General features: G+C 46.4%; 3 protein-coding genes across 3 annotated transcripts; 2 read left to right on the plus strand and 1 right to left on the minus strand.

The window, feature by feature from the left end:
* The first annotated feature begins 410 nt into the window (after positions 1–410).
* Positions 411–2,152, plus strand: LOC133913603 (chaperonin-like RbcX protein 2, chloroplastic). Its single transcript, XM_062356792.1, has 5 exons — positions 411–854; positions 1,230–1,321; positions 1,452–1,509; positions 1,602–1,667; positions 1,757–2,152. The coding sequence occupies exons 1-5, from the start codon at positions 597–599 to the stop codon at positions 1,880–1,882; spliced, it is 600 nt and encodes a 199-aa protein (XP_062212776.1). The 5' UTR covers positions 411–596; the 3' UTR covers positions 1,883–2,152.
* A 390-nt stretch (positions 2,153–2,542) lies between these two features.
* Positions 2,543–4,067, minus strand: LOC133910811 (polygalacturonase ADPG2-like). Its single transcript, XM_062353069.1, has 3 exons — positions 3,519–4,067; positions 3,185–3,413; positions 2,543–3,084 (listed from the first exon to the last, which is right to left on the minus strand). Exons 1-3 carry the CDS (start codon positions 4,065–4,067, stop codon positions 2,543–2,545), a joined length of 1,320 nt encoding a protein of 439 aa, XP_062209053.1.
* Positions 4,068–7,880: 3,813 nt separating this feature from the next.
* Positions 7,881–9,886, plus strand: LOC133911282 (polygalacturonase ADPG2-like). The gene is made up of 4 exons (XM_062353481.1): positions 7,881–8,553; positions 8,659–8,887; positions 8,988–9,178; positions 9,313–9,886. Exons 1-4 carry the CDS (start codon positions 8,017–8,019, stop codon positions 9,661–9,663), a joined length of 1,308 nt encoding a protein of 435 aa, XP_062209465.1. The 5' UTR covers positions 7,881–8,016; the 3' UTR covers positions 9,664–9,886.
* The last annotated feature ends 12,616 nt before the right edge of the window (positions 9,887–22,502 follow it).

The raw sequence follows: 22,502 nt of genomic DNA on the forward strand, positions 1-22,502 counted from the left end.
CTCAAGTCTTCGGCCCTGCGGCGAGATGAGCAGGAGTCGGACGTGAACCGAAGAAGAAGCCCGCCGCGAACAGCGACCCGCCGTGGCGCGGCGTCGTCCCGAAACTGGCAAGCTGCCGTCCCGACTTTTGCTTCAGGTTCACCGAACCTGCAGGCAAACGACCCTTGTCTGGCTGCCGGTCCATGGACGTGGGGGAGTTCCCTCCGTCCCGGCCGTGCGAACACGGCCTTCTATAGAATCTTGGACGGGACCATCGCGCCCAACCTCTCGCAGCCGCCCGCGTGTCGGGCACGGTGAAATTCTCACTCCTGTGCGTTGCCAAGCTGCGTGCGCCCTGGGCCTCAGAAAAATTGGTTGGTGAGGTGAGAGCCGCCGCAGCCAGGAAGGCCACAGCCAGCCACGAGGGGAAGGCCAAACAACACTACAAGTCTACAACCACCACCTCCTCCTCCTCCTCCTCTTCCGCGCTGTGCCACTTGGTTCTTATACCACACCGCCACTGCCCAGGAGCCGAGATCGACCAGGTGAACCAAGAACACCAGCTGCTGCTGCTGTGTCCACTGCTCGGAGGACAGGACAGCTAGCGGCTAAGCGGCATGGTTGGCGTTCAGATGATGCCGGCGGTCGGCGCGGTGGCGGCCGTGGACGTGAGGGCGGAAGGGAGCATGGCGGGGCTGAGGACGAGGCGCGTGGCGGTGAGTGGCGCTAGCCTGTTCGCTGGGGACTGGAGGAGGCGGCCTCGCCGGCCGGCGTGCTCGGTCAGGGTCCACCGGCAGGGACGGAGCAGGGGGGGACTCGCCATCGTCTGCAACCTCGCGGGGCAGTACGAGGACAGCTTCGAGGACGTCCAATTGGTAAGTTAATTGGTTTGATCTTTGATACATTTTTTTTCTCTCCTGAATTACTTGGATGGATGGATCTTGTAGTCCTTGACCTTCATATTCTTGAACATTTCTTGCTTCTGCCTTCTGCTATGTTCATATGTTGGTACAAATATAATTAGCAGTAGCCTGTAGCATTAGTTAAGACTACTAATGTGGCAGAAGTTAAACATTAAAAAAATATTTCAAAAAAGAAATAGACATGTCTAATAAAATTGTAGGATCTATCTTAATTACCAAGATAAATTTCTTGTTTTTAAAGAAAAGAAATATGGTGCTTCTTTTTTTGTTGACATTTCTGGTGACTGAACTAATGAAGAGCATTTCCTGCTGATGTTTTGCATGCAGCAACTGATGAATTACTTCACCTACAAAGCTGTGAGGACCGTGCTTACCCAGCTCTACGAAATGAACCCGCCAAGCTACCGTTGGTTCTACAAGTAATCACAAATCTCCCTCTCCTACTCCATGTCATTGATCTAATCAAGTCACGATCATTCTCACCTCCTTACGAAAAAAAAAAACAATCATTCTCACCGTTGCGTAAACATGTTCTTGATTCTCTTACAGCTTCGTTGCTGTAAACAAACCTACTGACGGCAAGCTATTCCTTCGCGCTCTCAGCAAGGTACCTACATAAATCCACAACTGAAAAATGACGCAGGTCTTCTACTGCTGCAAACCAGCTTTACAGATTTTGTTTGATTGGCTTTATTGCAGGAGAGGCAGGAGCTTGCAGAACGAGTGATGATAACCAGGCTTCACTTGTATGGGAAATGGATAAAGGTAGTTGGCATCATCAGTACTACTCTAGCAAACCTGCTGGCAAGTTCAATCCTAGACTGACATTTTATTTGCTCCCGTTTAACGACCAGAAATGCGACCATGGAAAGATGTATGAGAAGATATCTGACGAGAACCTGATGCTGATGCGAGAGCGGCTCATGGAGACGGTGATCTGGCCAACCGACGACACAAACACTACAGAGAAAATCGGTTGATGCGTGCCGAGGCACACGATTCTTTTGAGTTGCGAATTAAGCCTAGCTCCTTAGGTAGAGCACTGTGGTTTCTGCACCAGTCAGTCAGCTGTATATAAGATGTAGTACATTATACTTTGGTGTCGATCAGCAGTGCAAGATCGATCAGTGTATGGCAATTTGAGGTGTTACAATGCTGATGTACCCTCCCTAGTCTCTACAGTTAATTTAAGGGAAGCAAAATACTTTACTTTGTAATTTGTATGAATAATGAAGCTTTGGTTCATTTCAGAGTTCAGGTTGTCACAATTTCTTTTGGAAGTACCAAATCATCCACGTATTGCAAGCAAGATTTCAAGATGCAACCTTATATGTCGTGACATGGATCAGAAGTTCAGTGCTAGCTAGGTCACCAGAGATGGATTCTCACGTGTCACAACAACTGAAGTATCAACTGTTGTTGCTTTCTATAAAAGAATACACAGGAATTCCAAATGAACCAATTCACAAACTCTTACAAGAATGTTACATGAACCAATACACGAATAATACACTGATCAACAAAAAGAATTGCAGGTTTCTGGTAGAAACCCTATGAGTGTTAGGACGATACATGGGTATGACTAGTTGTTTCTGCGCACCATTTGCACAAACTACAAATTGCTCAGCTCCAACTACCCCCTAGTTTTTGGCAGTGCAGGGCTGTGGAAGAACTGTCCCAGATTTTCTCCATTTTGCATTCTGGCAGGTGCTTTCTGTGGCACCCTTACCGCCCTCCATTTTCAGGTCAATGTTCTTCAAGGCAATGCCATGGCATGGGACATTCTTGCTGCAGTTCAACTTAATGGCGTCCTTGGTAATGGTTGTGCCCCTGATGTTATTGAAGACCACATTGCTGACCTCCACTGCTGATCCTTGTGCTTTGCATGGCTTAGCCTTGTCGCAATAGTTCTGATCGATGATTATCGGGTTCTTGACATTGTACAAGATCATGTTTTGGAATGTGATATCCTTTGCGTACCCACTTCCGCCTTGATATGTCTTGATCCGAGCTCCATTGGTTGTTCCATATAATTGCACCGTGTCTATGGTAATGCCTGAGACTTCAGCCCTTGAGTTGTCATCCCCCAAGCTTCCAATGCTGAATCCGTGTCCCGGCCCACACACAACTTTCGAGACATGAAGATTATGAGTTCCATCCTCGATTGACATGCAGTCATCCCCTGCAAAATCGGTCACAAACAAACCACAATTTACTAACAATCCGATGGTGCAAGAGGATTTAGTATGATTTCGAATCGTGAACATGGTAATGCAACTTACCAGTTTTGATCTTGCAGTTTGTGACCTGCACATCTTTGCTGCGAGTGATGTGGATGCCGTCAGTGTTGGGACTAGTGCCAGGCGCTGTGATAGACAGGCGTGCCAATTGTACAGTGGTGCAATCCTCGATCGACATGTGAATTTGTTGGCTATTCACAATTTTTAGATCTTCCACCTTCAAATTCGTGCAGTAGTGGAATGACAAAGCTGTTGGAGCCTCATTGCACGGCTGAAAAATAAAAATAAAAAGAGAAGCCATTTGAGCTGGGTCAGTGCATTTCCAATCAAACTTTACGATTAATCAGATCAACCGAATAGTCGGCGCCACACTTACGAGAGCCTTGTTGATCTTGCACGAGTGCTGCCACCACTTGTCGCCGTTGCCGTCGATGGTGCCGCCGCCGTTGACGGTGAGCTTGTTGACGCCTCGGAACACGATCCAGTGCCTCCTGTCCTTGTCACCCCAGTCCGCCCGGTTCGGCGACGCCACCAGCGTGCCCTGCACCGCGACCACGACGCTGGACTTGCACGGGCCGGAGAGGCTGACGAGCTTGAGCAGGTAGCGCTTGCCCCTGGGAACGAGCACGACGGCATGCCGCGGGGAGGCGCAGGCCGCCTTCCATGCTTTCGCCAGAGCCTGCGTGTCGTCGTGCCTCCCGTCGCCGCGTGCGCCGTAGCTGTCCAGGCTGAACAGTGCGTTCTGCGACGACGCCAGCGACCTGCCCCTGGGCCCGGCGTCAGCTCCATTGGCGGAGCTGCTCGAGGATCTCGCGCCGTCGGCCGAGGTGCCATTGCCATTGCCTGCAGCCTCCAGAGCACTGGAAAAGAAGAGCAGCGCGAGGAGAGGCGCCAAGAACACAGGCTGCAGCTTACGAGACGCCATGGGCAGTGCTAAGCACGATCGACAAGTTGCAGCCTTGGGACTCTGAACTGAACAGGATCACAGGAGATTTAAGCCAATGCAGCTGCACTTGCTGCTGCTTCGCTTCCTCAGCTTGGTGCTTTGTTGGATGGAGACCAAGGAGCATGCTCATGGGGCGTATTTATATGCGCGAGACAGAGCTAGATTCTGGGAGAGGTTGGGGTGGGGTTGCGTTGCGTTGCTTGTGAAGAATCACACACACGGCAGAGTTAGGTTGGTAGATATGTGTGTTTTGGAGCGTGCTGGCCATGCTGATGGATGCGTGCAGGGATAATATAATGGATTCCAAAGATTCTTCAGGTATGGCAAGGAGATAAATGTGCCTGAATCGCGTCCCCTGCAGGTTTCTCATGACAGAGTTATGCAAATTTGTTCGATTCCTCTGCTCAGATGATGCGCGCGTAAGTACTCCACACAAGTATGTTGGTTAATTCAGGTCAGGTGGTTCTAATTTTTCAGGAGACCATAGGTGATCTCCAATATTCTCCATCACCAAGCTGTTGAAAAGCCACATGTCTTACAACGATAAATTCATTATCTTGACACTGCAATTATAGGGGGGAAACCTGATTTGTCACTGACAAGGTGGGCCGGACCTGCATGTCTGTGAGACAGAACAGAACGGCAAATATGGTATGAGGAATTTAAGTGCCAAAAAAAGCTGGCAAAGAGAAAAGCCCATAGCTGAACTGAAGCAAATTGCATGGTATTATTGTACTCAGTCTACCACGAGAATGCATTAGGACTAAGCTGCATTGAGCCAAGGTGGTGCACATGCATAGGCTAGAATTTTTTTTAGCATTAAGTAGTTTATTTTGACCATCTAAACGAAGGTTGGACAGTTGGAGCGTGAGATGATGGTGGGGTGGCCCCCACAGGCAGTGACAAGAACTGAACTTTGCTTTATACTTTGTCCACACGTAAGCAACATACCAGTGATGCAGTGCGACCCACGTAAGGTTGAGTTCAGTAGACAGCACGGCTGACGCATGCAATAATCTATCTCTCGATCGGTCTCTGAAATTCCGTGACCGTCGATCAAGCGTGTACTTGTGATCGATCAGCTGCTCTTTCAGGATTAGAAACAATAACCTGTGTGACAACCGGCGTATAGTCAGGGGTGGATCCAAGTTATGACTGCAGGATGTATAGGATATTAGTTAAATTTTTGTTTTTCAGTAATTCATCGTATATAATAGCTATGCGACACCTCTAACCGAGACACTTGGACTTTTAGATTATGCTCAACGGATTCCTTTCGCGACCTAGAATCTCTTCACAAAAGGATTTTCGCTCCCTTCAGCGCTACAACAGTTTACTTCACGAAGGGATACTCAAAATCATTCCTTACATAACGGAATTCCTTTTGGATAGAAGCTATTAAAGATGAGGAAAACTAAAGAGAATAAGAACTGAAAAATGAATCAAGAAAAAAACGAAATAAAGAGAAAATAGTTAGGATGCTCTTAACGTAATTGGACACCCGACGGCTTACTAGAAAATAATTCGGTTCGATGAGACTCGACCCCGTTATAAATGTGCGTGTGGCGTATTATACTGTGCGTGTCTACTACGCAGATCGCAACAAAACTTGGTTCGTGCCTGCATACACTAGACCGGGCGGGAATGGCATGCGGTGGCGATGCATGTGTTGCACCTGATCGATCGTCATGCAAGTGCGTGCTGCAGTACGTTTTAGACCTGCTGATCCAACAAACAACAAGCAGATGATCGTGTGCACGCACGCCACCGTTAGATCGGCGAGATCAGATATCTAATCAAGCAATATATTGTAGCACTTCAACGGTGTGTGATCTCTTCTTGTTGCCATGTATATATCGCGCACGCATTCGAGTCCATCGGGAATCCGAGATGGATGCATGGAGGGCTGCGCTGCCGAACTCGGGTCGCTTGCCAGCCCAGGCCTTGCCGTTCCCGGCGAAACGCCGGACGGCGACGCCCAACTCTCCCTCGTGCTGCATGGACGCGACCCTCGACGACCGACGCATGGCGGCCGGCAGCCGGGGGGACGCGTAGATCTGATTCGCCTTCTTGTGCCGATACTCTGTCCAAGACTCGGAGCTCGTTGCTTGCGGTCGCGCGCGTCACACTCGCTAGCTGCTCCCAGCGTTTCAATTTCTAGAAGCCCCCCTGGACAAAAAGAATAGCCTTCATCTGATTGTTAATCACTTTTTTTTTTACAAGTGCGGCCTCAAATGCACGTTCTTCATTAGAAGCCAAAAGGTATATAGCGATTGGTTGATAGACAACATGAGTGGGTGGACTAACTAAAACATTAATTGTGCAATAGACAAACCATTAGAGTGGAAAAAATAATACTCTCTTCAATTCAAAATAAATATTGTTTTAGGTTACGTGCAGTTAATTGTTTTAAACTTTAGCTACAAATTATTTTTTATATATTAAATTTGGATATTTAAAAATAACACAGGTGGATTTGCCTTTTACTATATTTTATCAATATATTAAAAAAATAGTAATTAAAGTTGTATTTTACGAACCGTATCGATATCTAGAATAATACTTATTTCGACTGAAATGATTAGATAGCAAATAGCTACACCCTTAGAGACACTCATATACTTTCCAACTAAACAGCAGTTAAGAATTATCGGAGCTGGCTGTAGAGGATTCATTCATGGCTTAATGATGGCTTCATTCATTTGTGACGTGTAAGCCCCAGATTAACCAGTAGTACTCCAATCCTTTACGATAAGATTAGTACAGCACGGCATAGTCAACTGTGGGTCCCGCACGTCAGTCCCGCTGACTTTCGAATAGCTCGGGCGTCACGGCACCGCGGCAGTAACGAGCGAGTACTGGTGCATGATTGAAGTACAAGTACTGGTGCTGCTTTCACTTTTCGTGCGTTGGAAGAGTGATCATCAACGCCGATCGCGATGCATTCCAAGGTCCAAATGATGAGCACACCGAGCACTCGATCATTTCGTTTCAGAAGAGGCCCTCTCTTTGTTTCAGAAAATCAGCAGTTGCTTACGCTGCACAAGGGGTTCAGTTCAGTTCAGGTCAGGTCTGACAGAGATGAGATGACGTTTCCTGGTGGTACGAAAACTCTGGCAACCACTCCCCCTCCCTACTCCACAAAATCTCTCTCTCTGCACAATCTCATGTCAATATGTCATGCATCTCTATGTACACAAGCTATGTTATGCAATGGAGCTAGGAGATATAACTCTTCAATGTATTTCGTTATTTTGACTGTTTACTTTTGTCATCTATCTATTAATTCTCTTACCTATCTTATTTTTTTTATCTAACCTTTTAACACAAATATCAACATAAATAGACAGACTTAAGATAGTACCATATTGTGGAATTTTACCTTTCCATAGGGCCTGGTCTGAAAAATTAGTTTGACCTGAACCAACACGCTCGTGCACTTACGTCCGTGTCAACGGCAAAGCGGAAGAAAACGAAACTTACAAATTTCGTCATGAGAAACTCAGAAACCAGTAGGGAAACGCGATTCAGGCACATCTATCTCCATGTGCCATACCTGAAGAATCTCTCTCCGGGATCCATCCATGCATCCACCTGCACGCATCTGCGTCTGCATGCACACTCCACAACAATATCTACCAACCTAACTCTCCCGCGCTATTCTTCTTCTTCTTCTTCTTCACAAGTAACCTCACCCCCCCCCCCCCCTTCCAGAATCTAGCTCTGTCAGATCCTCCCGCGCTTATAAATACGCTCCGTGAGTTTGCTCCTTGGTCTCCATCCAATCCAACACCGAGCTGAACAAGCAAAGCAACAAGTGCACGCAGCAAGCTTCATTGGCTTTAAGTCTCCTGTGATCTTGCTGCTCAGAGTCCAATTAAGCTGCCACGTAAATTTGTCGTCTTGTCGATCGTGCTTGACTCCTCCAATGGCGTCGCGTCTTGTGTTTTTGGCGCCTCTCCTCGTTGTGCTCTTCATGTCCAGTGCTCTAGGAGCTGCTGGGACGACGAGCGATGGCACCTCGGCCGGCGGCGTGAGCTCCTCGAGCAGCTCTAATGCAGCCGATGCCGCGGCCAGGGGCAGTTCGCTGGCGTCGTCGCAGAGCGTGTTCAGCCTCGACTGCTACGGCGCCCGTGGCGACGGGAGGCACGACGACACGCGGGCGCTGGCGAAGGCGTGGACGGCGGCGTGCGCCTCCTCACGGCCGGCCGTCGTGCTCGTCCCCAAGGGCAAGCGCTACCTGCTCAAGCTCGTCAGCCTCTCCGGCCCGTGCAAGTCCAGCGTCGTGGTCGCGGTGCAGGGCACGCTCGTGGCGTCGCCGAACCGGGCGGACTGGGGTGACAAGGACAGGAGGCACTGGATCGTGTTCCGTGGGGTCAACAAGCTCACCGTCAACGGCGGCGGCGCCATCGACGGCAACGGCGACAAGTGGTGGCAGCACTCGTGCAAGATCAACAAGGCTCTCGTAAGTGTGGCGCCGACTATTCGGTTGATCTGATTAATCGTAAAGTTTTATTGGAAATGTACTGACCCAGCTCAAATGGCTTCTCTTTTTATTTTTATTTTTCAGCCGTGCAAGGAGGCTCCAACGGCTTTGTCATTCCACTACTGCACGAATTTGAGGGTGGAAGATCTAAAAATTGCGAATAGCCAACAAATTCACATGTCGATCGAGGATTGCACCACTGTACAATTGGCACGCCTGTCTATCACGGCGCCCGGCACTAGTCCCAACACTGACGGCATCCACATCACTCGCAGCAAAGATGTGCAGGTCACGAACTGCAAGATCAAAACTGGTAAGCTGCATCACCATGTTCATGATTCGAAATCATACTAAATGCTCTTGTACCATCGGATTGTTACTAAATTTTGGTTTGTTTGTGACCGATTTTGCAGGGGATGACTGCATGTCAATCGAGAATGGAACGCATAATCTTCATGTTTCGAATGTTGTGTGTGGACCAGGGCACGGAATTAGTATTGGGAGCTTAGGAGACGACAACTCAAGAGCTGAAGTCTCCGGGATTACCATAGACATGGTGAAATTGTATGGCACAACCAATGGAGCACGCATTAAGACATACCAGGTGAGTTAAATATGCATTTGCACAGTTGACATCCCAGTATGCTCTAGTGAACATATTATGGGACTTCCATGTATCCAGTTTCTTCCCCGCCCTCTAATTTGTACTAATTTTGTTGGAAAACTTTTGTCCTGCAGGGAGGAAGTGGGTACGCAAAGGACATCACATTCCAAAACATGATCATGGACTGTGTTAAAAACCCAATAATCATCGATCAGAACTACTGCGACAAGGCTAAGCCGTGCAAAGCACAAGGATCAGCAGTGGAGGTTAGCAATGTGGTCTTCAAGAACATCAGGGGGTCAACCATTACCAAGGATGCTATTAAGATGAACTGCAGCAAGAATGTCCCATGCCATGGCATTACCTTGCAGAACATTGACCTGAAAATGGAGGGCGGCAAGGGTGCCACAGAAAGCACCTGCCAGAACGCAAAATGGAGAAAATCTGGGACAGTTCTTCCACAGCCCTGCACTGCCAAAAACTAGGGGGTAACTTGAACTGAGCAGGATATAATCTGTACAAATTGAATAGTGTGGAAAAGCAACTAGCAGTCAGACCAGTATATACATTGTCCCAAAACTTATGGGGTTTCTACTAGGAACTTGCAATTCGCTGTGTTGATCAGTGTATTTGTGAATTGATACATGTAACATCACTGTACATTTTTTTAATACAAAGCAACAACAGATGATGATGCTTATGAGTTAACGTTGATGTGGCTTGAATGGATTAGAATTTAGGAGAAAAAGACAGAAGAGGAGTGATGAGGTAACCTTGCTTTGCTTGAACAGATGGCGAACCAACCCAGGGGAGCTCCTGATGTAAATCCCTTTGACCCCACACAGGAATCTATGTTGAAATGTTTAAACTTTTGAGAAACAGAAACCTTAGAGAAAATTATGTCCTGCCTCCAAAAGCAATGGAGATCACCCTTGGTCTGAAAAAAATGGATCGACTTCATCTGAACTAACATACTTTTGAGAAACAGAAATCTTAGAGAAAATGATTCAGGCACATATATCTCCTTGCCATACTTGAAGGAATTTGTGGGATCCATCTGCCTGCACGCAACGCATGGCGATGCATCAGCTGCATGCACACTCCAAAAAACGCATCTGCAAACCAACTTCTGCCGTGTGTCTTCACAAGCAACGCAACCCCTCCCCTTCCCAGAATCTAATGTCCTTTCGCTTGCGCATACAGATACGCCCCGTGAGCATCTCGTGTAATTTCTGGTAGAGAAGTTGGCCTTCTGGTACGGCCTATGTCTCAAGTTCTGAATAGATCACGTATGTTTCTATTTTCGAGGCAAAAATCCAAGGATTCTTCTCTAAATTGAACTCTAATACCACTAGGGTTTTCGGATCTGAGCATGCAATGCGACAGCTGCAACTACACTTGTTCGAATCTTCTGTGATCTTGGTCAGAGTACTCCAAGCTGCTACGTGCTTGCCCATCGCGTTTACCTCTTCCAATGGCGTCGCGTGAGCTGCTGCTTGTGTTCTCGGCGCCTCTGCTCCTGCTGTTGCTCCTCTTTTTGTTGTTATACTCGGTTTTCAAGGAAACAAACTGTAGCATCTAGGCCCCTAAGAAAAAGGTAAGGGTTTCGGTAATTAATGACAACCATATCATTGTGATTAACATTTCAGTTTTTAAGAAACAAAGAAAGACTTAATTGTCAATGGTGACTTTACACTCTTGCCCATTAAAAGAGTTATGTGATAATCAAAGGACCGGAACGTGAAGGATAAGAATCTTCTAGATCTAAGTGTCACAAGGAGATGAAGGACACTTAGAGTAGTATAGGTTCTTTTTATTCTTAGTTTTTTGACCGTACTATAAAGAGGGGCTAAGAGTTGTAGCTTGACTTAGGAGAGTCTAGACATAGTCAATGCACACTTGTGACTTTCCATTACTAAGTTAACCTCAGAAAATCATTGGTTCCGAATTTCGAAGGTAGAACTCAAAATTGCTTTGAAATAGATAAAATCAGCGAAATTTCAGTTCACCGGATGATCCTCTGATGTCAGAGTGAGTTCACCGGAGTAAATTCCTAAGAGTTCTGACTTGAAAAATTATTGAAGATCACGCCGGATAGTCCGGCATTCGATAGGTGAAATCACTGGATAAATAGAAAGCCATGAAGTCCAGAACTAATTCTATACACCGGATAGTCCGGTGTAGCAAAATATGATCACCGGATGAATTTTTACAAAGAGGTTGTAAACTATCATCTGGCCCACTTCAATGCACCGGATGATCCACTGTAGGCCAGGATTAATCACCGGAGTTTTAACGGCTAATGGAACAGTTAACCGCTATTTTGTCAGAAGTATTAGCACCGGATATTCCGGTGTGAAGCGTGTTATTCACACCGGAACTTCCGACATTAAGAAAAATTCTGGGTTGTTAGGCAACGGCTAATTTTCAATCCTTAGCCTATAAATACCCATCCATTTGGACCTCTCTTGCACTCTTGCGACCCTGTAGCAGCTCATACACTTGGTGTGTCATTTAGAAGCAAGAGAGAGAACACTTGTGTCCATTCTAAGTTCTTAGTTGAGGATTGAGGACTTCTTTGAGTGCTTGAAGAGTAACAAGTGTGCATCTAGCTGTTGTCTAGGCTTGGTCTTTGTCAAGTGAAGCTTGAGGCTTGTTACTCTTGGTGGTTGGCAACACCTAGACGGTCTTGGTGATCGGAGGATTTCTCGGTGAGCTCTTGGAGGAATTGTGGGAGCCCCGGAAAAAGAGGGTGTACTTGGTTTGATACCCGCCAATCCGGAGATGGAGAAGGGGTAATCAAGAGGGAGCACTTGAGCCTTGGTGACTCAAGGGGGAGCGACATCCTTGGTGGATGCTCCAACGAGGACTAGGAGGAAGTGCCAACTTCTCGAAACCTCGGAAAAAAATCAGTGTTGTCTTCTCCAACTCTTTACTTTCTTGCATCTTATTTTGAGCTTTGTTATTATTGCAAGTTCTTCTTAGGAATTATCTTTCTTAGTTAATTCTTGCTTGGTTAGCTACCTTGTGCTAGTTAAAATTCCTTACTTGCGTTTCTTTTAAGTTTTATTTGGTCAAGCGGTAGTTAATTAAAAAAAAATTTAATATCCCAATTCACCCCCTCCTCTTGGGCTATTCGATCCTTTCAATTGGTATCAGAGCCACGTTCTCTTGATAGGCTTAAAATCCTAGAGAAATGGCCCTGGGAAGTGTAAGTAGCGTGCCAAGGTTCGAGGGAAAGAACTTTGCCTATTGGAAAGTTCGCATGGCGAGCTATCTTGAGGCGATTTCCCCCGAGTGTTGGCAAGCAACCTCCGTTGGGTTTGATCAACCTTTTACCGAGCAAGAAGTTAGATGGAATGCTAAGGCTAAGAATGTTATATTTGAGGGAATTAGTGAAGAAGTTTTCTCTAGAGTTAGAAGTAAGGAATTTGCTCATGACATTTGGGTTGCTCTTTGTGAAATTCATGAGGGATCTAGGAGAATTTGTGAAGAAAGATATCATGTACTTATGAATGCTCTAAATCAATTCAAGATGCTTCCAAATGAATTATGAAATGACATGTATTCTCGTATGAACATGCTTGTGGAAGAAATCAATTCTCTTGAACTCACTCAATTGTCCGATGGAGATGTTATTCGTAGGATCTTGATGGTGCTTCCCAAGCCACAATACAATATTGTTATCTCTCTTCTTCATGAAAGGGACATCAATGACATGACCATCACCGATGCCGTTGGAAAGATATGTGCGCATGAGATGTTCTTGTTTGGAGATCATGAGTCAAATTTATGTTGATAATATAATATTTGGTTTAACTAACAAAGAGTTTTGCAAGGAATTTGGTGACATGATGTCTAAGGAGTTCGAGATGTCGATGATTGGCGAGCTAAATTACTTTCTTGGATTCCAAATCAAGCAATTGAAGGAAGGAACATTCATCCATCAAGAGAAGTACACGAGGGATATCCTCAAGAAGTTTAAGATAGAAGAGTGCAAGCCAATCAAGACCTCCATGCCTACAAATGGACATCTCGATTTGGATGAAACGGGTAAATCGATTGACCAAAAACTCTATCGTTCTATGATTGGGTCACTCCTATACCTTACCGCATCTAGGCCCGACATTATGTTTAGTGTATGCATGTGCGCTCGTTTTCAAGCTAATCCTAAGGAATCTCATCTTAGTGCGGTAAAAAGAATCCTTAGATACCTAAAGCATACACCTAGCATAGGCTTGTGGTACCCAAAAGGTGCTAGTTTCGCACTCCTTGGATACTCGGATTCAGACTTTGCCGGATGCCATGTGGATCGCAAGAGTACTTCGGGTGGATGCCACTTGCTAGGGCGATCCCTAGTCTCTTGGAGTTCTAAAAAGCAAAACTCAGTAGCCTTGTCCACAGCTGAAGCAGAATACATTGCCACCGGAGCATGTTGTGCTCAAATCCTCTATATGAAGCAAACCTTGTTAGACTTTGGTGTTCGTCTAGAGAAGGTTCTACTCCTTTGTGATAATGAGAGTGCCGTAAAAATTGCTAACAATCCCGTTCAACACTCCCGCACAAAGCACATTGATATCCGTCATCACTTTCTAAGAGATCATGTGGCAAACAATGACATCTCCCTTAGTAGTGTTCGATCGGAAGATCAATTGGCGGATATCTTCACTAAACCTCTAGATGAAGCCACTTTTAGTAGATTGCGAAATAAACTAAATGTGATCGATGCTTCTAATATTATGTGATACCTTGTCATATAGATGCATTCATAATAGGATCTTGTCTAACCTTCTCAAGATAATGGTGAACATGGGTTTTGCTTGAGATGGTGGATCACTAGTTCTTCTCAAGGCATGTTGTTGGGTTCAACATGAAGAAGCTTGAGAAAGGAAGTAATATGACAAGATAGATTAATTCTATGCTTTGCATTCGCATGTCATATAGTATGCACTCATGTTTACTTTCATTGGCGGTAGAGAGATCACAAAGGAGAATATCACTCTTTGAGATGGTTGTTCACTCTTGATGTGAGCATACAACTCTATAAGTGTGTTTAAATTGATATAAGTGCTTAATACCGATTGAGTCATATCCTATCAAATTTAAGGTCTTAATCTTTAAGTTCGTAGGAAATATGGCTCAAACATTTCCATTTGAGTTCCATCTCTTGCTCTTTGGATCTTATTTGCCTATTTCAAAAATTATATATATAGTAAAGTCTTTTGGCAAATATTTGCAAAGGAGTGTTTGAGAGGGTAAAGATTTCACTCAAATCGGTCCAAATATGTGTTTTTGTTGAGTGGTTTGTTTAAAATTTGGACTCGGTAAGAGATTTTAGTTCAGCGCAACACTCTATTACAAAATGATCCGGCGTCTCCTCAGAGTAATCACCGGATTATCCCGTCAGTTCAATGAAAATGAAATCAAAAAGGCCTTGCACCGGAAAGTCCGGTGCTCAGCTCTAGCCTCAGAGGAACATTCGGCGTGCAGAAGATAATGTTTTGGGCAGATTAGAAGTGCTCTCTGGAAAAATTGCTCTGGCGATTATCCGGTGTTCAATTTATGACTCAGAGGACCATCCGGCGTATAGAAGTTGTTTCTTCAGCAATTTGAAAGCTCTCTGGAAAATTCATTCCGGCGCATATCCGGTGTTCAGTAGCCGAGTCACCGAACTATCCGGCGCTCACAATTTAGGGCGAATATGTCTCTGGATTTTTGATCCGGTGTATTTCCGGTACTAAAAACTTATGACAGCGGATCATCCGGTGTTCAAAAATTGAGCGGGCCCCGCCTGTCATATAAGCCTTTCGTCGAACTCCCTCTCTCTTCATCCCGTCACCGCGCTGTCCCGCCGCCCGTCCTCCTCTCTGTCGCCGACCGCCGCCGCCACTCAACCTACTTCTCCACGCCGGCGACCATCCTCCTCCGCGCCAGCAGATCACTTCTTCTCCGCGCCGGCGACCTTTTTCTCCCGAAGCATCGCCGCCGCCGTCGGTTTTCCTCCGCGCCGCCAAACTCCAACACCGCCGGCGATTTCCCCGTCGAGATCAGCTCTTCACTGCCATCTCCTTCAAATCCTAAGCGTGGTGAGCCTCAACATCAGCTCAAACTCTCAATCTCTCAAACCCTAGTTCGAATTCAACAAATTTCATACAAATTCCTCAAATTTCGTCCAAATCTCTTCAAATTTTGAGCAAATTGTGTTGCATTAGCTCATGTTTCCACAATTTCACACACATTCATCAATCCATAAAGAATTTAGTTAAATTCATGATAAATTCGAGCAACTTTAGTCAAATTAAATCGAATTTCATTCAAATTTAATCAAATTTCCATCAAAATTTGTTTCACTAACTTAATCCTCAACTCATTGAGTAGTACTACACATACATACATCAATTTGCGTTTCAGTTTATCAAATTCAGTTATTTTCATGCAAATGCAAGCCAATTTGGCAAAATTCAAGCAAATTTCGTTCAAAATTCAAAATCCTTTGTAACACTTGCCTCATTAGCTTTATTTTCAACTCATTCATCGATTCATGTGACAATTGGTCGAAATTATGCACATTCAAACTAAATCTATTCCAATTCATGCAAATTTGAGTCAAAATCTTGAAAATTATTTCATTTAACCTTCAATTTTCAAAACTTGAATATATGTTCATCATTTTTGAGTTTCAATTAATCAATTCGTCAAAATGATCCAATATTTCCTTAGCTTCTTAATTTTCAAATTGATCTCATATACTCTACAAATTGATCCATCATCTTATATCGCAATCCAATTCTAGCATAATCTTCTTTTTAATCCTTTACATGCTTAGGATCTGTTTCAGAGTCTCTTATCGCCAAAATCTCATACACTCTATGCAATCACTCATCTTGGCATTATCTTTTATCTCTTCAGATGGGTCGTGAGCGAACTGACAAAGGCAAAGGCAAGATGGTCAAGAAGGCCAAGAGAACACCATCTGAGAAAGAGTGGGAGAGAGCTACTGCAGCTGTAGATGCATATAACAGGCAGCAGCAGGGTCAGGGTATCCAGATTCGAGATTCTACTACCCCTGTTCGGCGGTCGACTCGCTCTCGATCTACCTGAGGAGCGAGCTCGACACCTTCCGGTCAGTCAGATAGCCGAAAGAGGGCTCGTCAGGAGCCAGAGCCTGAGGAGGAGGAGGAGGAGGAGCAGTCAGCAGAGCCATAGCCACAGGCCGAAAGGCGATTGTGTGACTTGACTTCTTACAAGTCACCAAAAGTTAAGAAGCTGAGATTCGTGCCCATTGCTGAGTGGTTCCCTGAGGAGAGAGATGAGGGAACAGATCCGAGATTCCACACTCTCTTGCAAGAGAGCTTCTATGTCTCATATCAGAACCTGAAGGTTAGCCTGAGTATCCACAAGACACTTAACTGGAGATATATGAGGATAGCTGCAGGGGGAGCAGATGTGAGGCGACACTTTGATTCTATTCCAGGACTCACTGACTTGTTGACAGATGTGGATCACTACGTGGAGGACTGGGTGAGAGTTTTCTATGCCACAGCCTGGATTGCAGAGGATCGGTCATTTGTGCAGTTCATGTTTCAGGGAGACTCTCAGAGGCTGTACAGGACAGACATTCTAGAGGCTTTGAGGTTGCAGGAGTCTGACAGGAGCCTGCATGAGATTGTTTATCCTGGTGCCAGTGCTCCTCGCCGTGGTCTGACTGGAGGGATTTTTCCGACTGACGATCAGATACGACCACTGTTCAGGCCGCCATTCCCTCCAGGATCTCGGAGACTGCCAAACATGCTAATCCCAGAGGTGCGCGTTATTCATAACGCGTTGAGGCACAGTTTGCTACCGAGGATTGGGAATGCAGAGTCGATCACTAGCCTTCAGCAGTGGCTGATTTTATCTATCTTCACTCACCAGCTGTTCGACATTGTTGACTTTATTTTATGTGAGATTGAGGACGTGATCGCCGATGGGATGACGATGGTCCGACAGCAGCCGTATGCCCATATCATATCTTTCCTGCTTGCTCAGACCACCAGACCTCCAGAGTTCTTCGAGACTTATGAGTCATCTCGGTCTTTCAAGGTGTATGCTCCAGCTCCGCCTACAGACATACGTCGTGGCCAGCGAGCGATGGCTCATGCACAGGAGCAGATCCCACCTGAGGACAGAGAGAGAGTAGCTGCTGAGGATGAGGCTCTTGCAGAGGCCAAGGCTGATCTACCACATGCATTCTTGGATATAGCGTCTGATAGTGACTCCGACTCTTCGGATCACGAGTTTTTATCGCCTCTTCCTCGACGACATGATCACGAGGCAGGGGGGTCTGCTCAGGGTATGCAACATTCAGCCTCAGTTCCTTCAGCACCTGAGTCGACCCACCCCGTGCCACCTCCTGCTACATCCTCCTCAGAGTTCTCACAGTTTCTGCAGCAGATGCAGCAGCAGCAGCAGATGATGCAGCAGCAGCAGCAGATGCTGGTACAGCAGCAGCAGATGATCATCCAGCAGCAGGCAGCTCAGGAGGAGAGGCAACTGAAGTATTAGGCTGATATCATACGCCAGCAGGAGCAACAGACATTAATTATTCAGTCTCTCCAGCAGCAGCAGCAGGCCATGCTTGCAGCACTACAGCAGCAGCAGCAGGCTATGCTGGCCGACAGAGAGACCAACACTCGGCTCTTCTCATACCTTCTCCAGCAGCCAGGACAAGCAGCTTCCAGCATCTGGTTCTAGCCTCGTACCTGCCGCCACCACCAGTCTGCTCAGTACTCCGGAGTCCAGCTTCCCACTATCGGCTTTGTTAGCCACCGGAGTACTCTCAGAGCTTGTCGGGACATCTCAGAGGCCAGTGTTACCATCATTGACTTCACCCCTGCCCACTGGTCCTCTACGCTTCGAGGATACTCCCCAGCCGACAGTACCTGAGCAGCAGCAGTCCGTTGTGCCCCCATCAGTCCCTGTACCTGCACTTGATGAGCCCGACGCTACCCTTCAGTCAGTGCAGCATCAGATTGATGCGGTGACAGCTGCTGCGGAGCACAGTCCGTCTAGCTCCGACTCCGAGATCGACGGCTCTCAGTTCGTCGTAGCTCCCTCTTCGGCAGCGTCAGATCCTTCGTCTCCTCCAGCCCCGGATGCTTAGTCGTATCTTCCTCTTTTTGGTGCTTTGATGCCAAAGGGGGAGAGTCTAGTGATAGGGGGAGTTGGTAGAGAGGGTAGAGGGAGAGTGGTGGCTAGAGATTCAGGGGGAGCTTAGGTTTTTTGGGTAGCTAAGCTTTATTTTGGATTGTTGGATCTTATGGCTTTTGATGTAATGACAGGCTATTTGGTCTTTATATGGATGTGTTTCGCTTGTCATTACATTGTCTTTATTTTCTTGCGCGCATAATTATTATCATGTCTTATTGCTCAAAATTGATATATGCCGATGATTGCATAGTTGCACTTCAATTTCACATTCTTTTAATATATATGTTGTCATCAATCACCAAAAAGAGGGGGATTGTAGCATCTAGGCCCCTAAGAAAAAGGTAATGGTTTCGGTGATTAATGACAATCATATCATTGTGACTAACATTTCAGCTTTTAAGAAACAAAGAAAGACTTAATTGTCAATGGTGACTTTACACTCTTGCCCATTAAAAGAGTTATGTGATAATCAAAGGACCGGAACGTGAAGGATAAGAATCTTCTAGATCTAAGTGTCACAAGGAGATGAAGGACACTTAGAGTAGTATAGGTTCTTTTTATTCTTAGTCTTTTGACCGTACTATAAAGAGGGGCTAAGATTTGTAGCTTGACTTAGGAGAGTCTAGACATAGTCGATGCACACTTGTGACTTTCCATTACTAAGTTAACCTCAGAAAATCATTGGTTCCGAATTTCGAAGGTAGAACTCAAAATTGCTTTGAAATAGATAAAATCAGCGAAATTTCAGTTCACCGGATGATCCTCTGATGTCAGAGTGAGTTCGCCGGAGTAAATTCCTAAGAGTTCTGACTAGAAAAATTGTTGAAGACCACGCCGGATAGTCCGGCGTTCGATAGGTGAAATCACCGGATAAATAGAAAGTCATCAAGTCCAGAACTAATTCTATACACCGGATAGTCCGGCGTAGCAAAATATGATCACCGGATGAATTTTTACAAAGAGGTTGTAAACTATCATCTGGCCCACTTCAATGCACCGGATGATCCGCTGTAGGCCAGGATTAATCACCGGAGTTTTAACGGCTAATGGAACAGTTAACGGCTATTTTGTCAGAAGTATTAGCACCGGATATTCCGGTGTGAAGCGTGTTATTCACACCGGACCTTCCGGCGTTAAGAAAAATTCTGGGTTGTTAGGCAACGGCTAATTTTCGATCATTAGCCTATAAATACCCATCCATTTGGACCTCTCTTGCACTCTTGCGACCCTGTAGCAGCTCATACACTTGGTGTGTCATTTAGAAGCAAGAGAGAGAACACTTGTGTCCATTCTAAGTTCTTAGTTGAGGATTGAGGACTTCTTTGAGTGCTTGAAGAGTAACAAGTGTGCATCTAGCTGTTGTCTAGGCTTGGTCTTTGTCAAGTGAAGCTTGAGGCTTGTTACTCTTGGTGGTTGGCAACACCTAGACGGTCTTGGTGATCGGAGGATTTCTCGGTGAGCTCTTGGAGGAATTGTGGGAGCCCTGGGAAAAGAGGGTGTACTTGGTTTGATACCCGCCAATCCGGAGATGGAGAAGGGGTAATCAAGAGAGAGCACTTGAGCCTTGGTGACTCAAGGGGGAGCGACATCCTTGGTGGATGCTCCAACGAGGACTAGGGGGAAGTGCCAACTTCTCGAAACCTCGGGAAAAAATCGGTGTTGTCTTCTCCAACTCTTTACTTTCTTGCATCTTATTTTGAGCTTTGTTATTATTGCAAGTTTTTCTTAGGAATTATCTTTCTTAGTTAATTCTTGCTTGGTTAGCTACCTTGTGCTAGTTAAAATTCCTTACTTGCGTTTCTTTTAAGTTTTATTTGGTCAAGCGGTAGTTAATTAAAAAAAAAATTAATATCCCAATTCACCCCCCCCCCCTCTTGGGCTATTCGATCCTTTCACAAACCATATGCATTCTACATGTATGTTAGGATCAAATTTTCATACATGCAGTGACATCATCGGTGATAACATAAACTATATCATTAATAACAAAAATATTCCTTATAAAAGGACTCGCAGGTCTAAAAGAAAACATTAATAGATCTTCCAGCGGCAGTAGGACTTCCATTAATCAACAGACGTTGTTCGGGGGAACGCCAGCCTATGACATAGTCTTCAGAGCGATGTCTTCCTTCACCTAGAACTCAGTACCATCGTCCGGAAGGTCTTCGAAAACTTCGCCTTCTGAGCAGCATCCGAAAGTTGAGAGAAGGCAAGCGTGAGTATATAGAGTACTCAGCAAGTGAGGAAAAAATATGACATGCATGCTTTATAACAAGGAAAAGCTTGACTCGGGAGAACTGCAACTATGACCAACTAAACTAGGACTTAAAAGACTTAGAGACTCGGGAGAATTGCAACTATGACCAACTAAACTAGGACTTAAAAGACTTAGCAACCTATTTACTAGGTTATGACTCCAACAATAAAGTATAATAATTCATCAGATCCTATCCGACTACCAGACTCACTAGATATCCCATATCCAGCTACCGACTCATCGGGGGTTCCACCACCCGACTACCCAAACCAACCACTTAGAATCCCCACTAGTTATGAAGAAGTCCAAGTCTGCTCTTCACCGTGAGAATGGTTGTCGGTGACATGGAAACCAGGGGTCCCCGAGTCCCGAGGCCAGGACAGCAGAGTGCCACATGGCGCCCTCCCTCGGGGATTATCTCTCCGAGGTTCGAGAAGACCAAGTTCCAGGAGAGGGTGCTCGGGGCTATGAACAGTGATCCCTAAGTACCCGAGTTCCTCGATGACCCGAGAAGACCAAATTCCGGGAGAGGGTGCTCGGGGTCATGAACAGTGGTCCCCGAGCACCTGAGTTCCCCGATGACAAGAGAAGTCAGTTCAGGGAGAGAGTGCTCGGGGCCATGAGCAGTGGTCCCCGAGCACCCGAGTTCCCCAAGGACCCGAGCAGTCAAGTTCCGGGAGAGGGCAATCGGGGCCATGAACAGTGGTCCCCGAGCACCCGAGTTCCCCGAGGACCAAGAAAGAGCATATCCGGGAGAGAGTGCTCGGGGCTATGAACAGTAGTCCCCGAGCACTCATAGTTCCCCGAGGGCCTGAGAAGTCCTTCGCCGGTAGCCCCCACAAGGGCTCAGCGGTGAGGTATCAATTGGTGAGAGGCCCGATGCTGCATTTAAGAGGGTGCGTGGCCTGTCACTTCCAACCACTCCCCCACGCCTGCTGTCAGTCCCTGCCACGGTCTGGTAGGGAGGAGTGGGGATATTTAATGTGCGGGTCCCATCGCGCTTCATCCGGCGCGCCTCGGGATAACGTTGCAGGGCTCGAGGCGTAACGCCTGCCGCCCTGCTGTGTCAGGATCGCTCTGACCGGGCGGGCACGCAGGGCTGCTCGGTGGCTATCCAGCGGGCCCTCCCCGCTGCACCAGCTAAAAAGCGGAATGATGACGACAGGACCGGACGGGGGCGCGTTTTCAACCCTCCCCGTCACCTCAAGCTGCAGTCCATGATGGTTGCTTTCCATTTATGGCGCCTTGGAACTCGCGCCATCCTTTATGGGCACGCTACCCGCCGCGACGGGGTATAAAGGAGGGGCGGGCTCCCCGGAGAAGGAGGACTTGGATCGGACGGAACACACGAAACGAACTCCAGACGATGACGACAGAAGAAGCACGAAGCTCTAGACTTAGACAAACATTCTTGTAACATGAGAGATCCTCAGAGAGTCATTCCCTGATTATTTATAGCATACACACAGGAGTAGGATATTACGCTCCGTGCGGCCCGAACCTGTCTAAGATTCCTTGAGCATTTATTTCCTCCTGCATCCGATCATCCACTCCACCTGCATCTTATTTACTCCCATTTATTTCACATACGAAGCGGACTCAGAATCATCCCCCCGGTCGAATCTTAAAGGGGTCCCTCCGGATCCCTGCTTATGGAGTTCATCCTCCGACAACGGCTGATCGATCAGTGTTATTAATCTGCAGAGTTTGCACACTTTACCCATGAATTGTGATTCCCGTTTTGCTTTACACTTCCAGAGTGTAGAGTCAGAGTCTCACTACAAGGCCGTTACAAAGCGCCTCCAAATCTATATGCACCCACTAAGGTTTCACCGCTAACAGTGATTTCATCCACTGCAGAGACCCCCTCTTGTGCCA

Source organism: Phragmites australis, chromosome 3 (assembly GCF_958298935.1).
Source record: "Phragmites australis chromosome 3, lpPhrAust1.1, whole genome shotgun sequence".
NCBI classification, from domain to species: Eukaryota; Viridiplantae; Streptophyta; class Magnoliopsida; order Poales; family Poaceae; genus Phragmites; species Phragmites australis.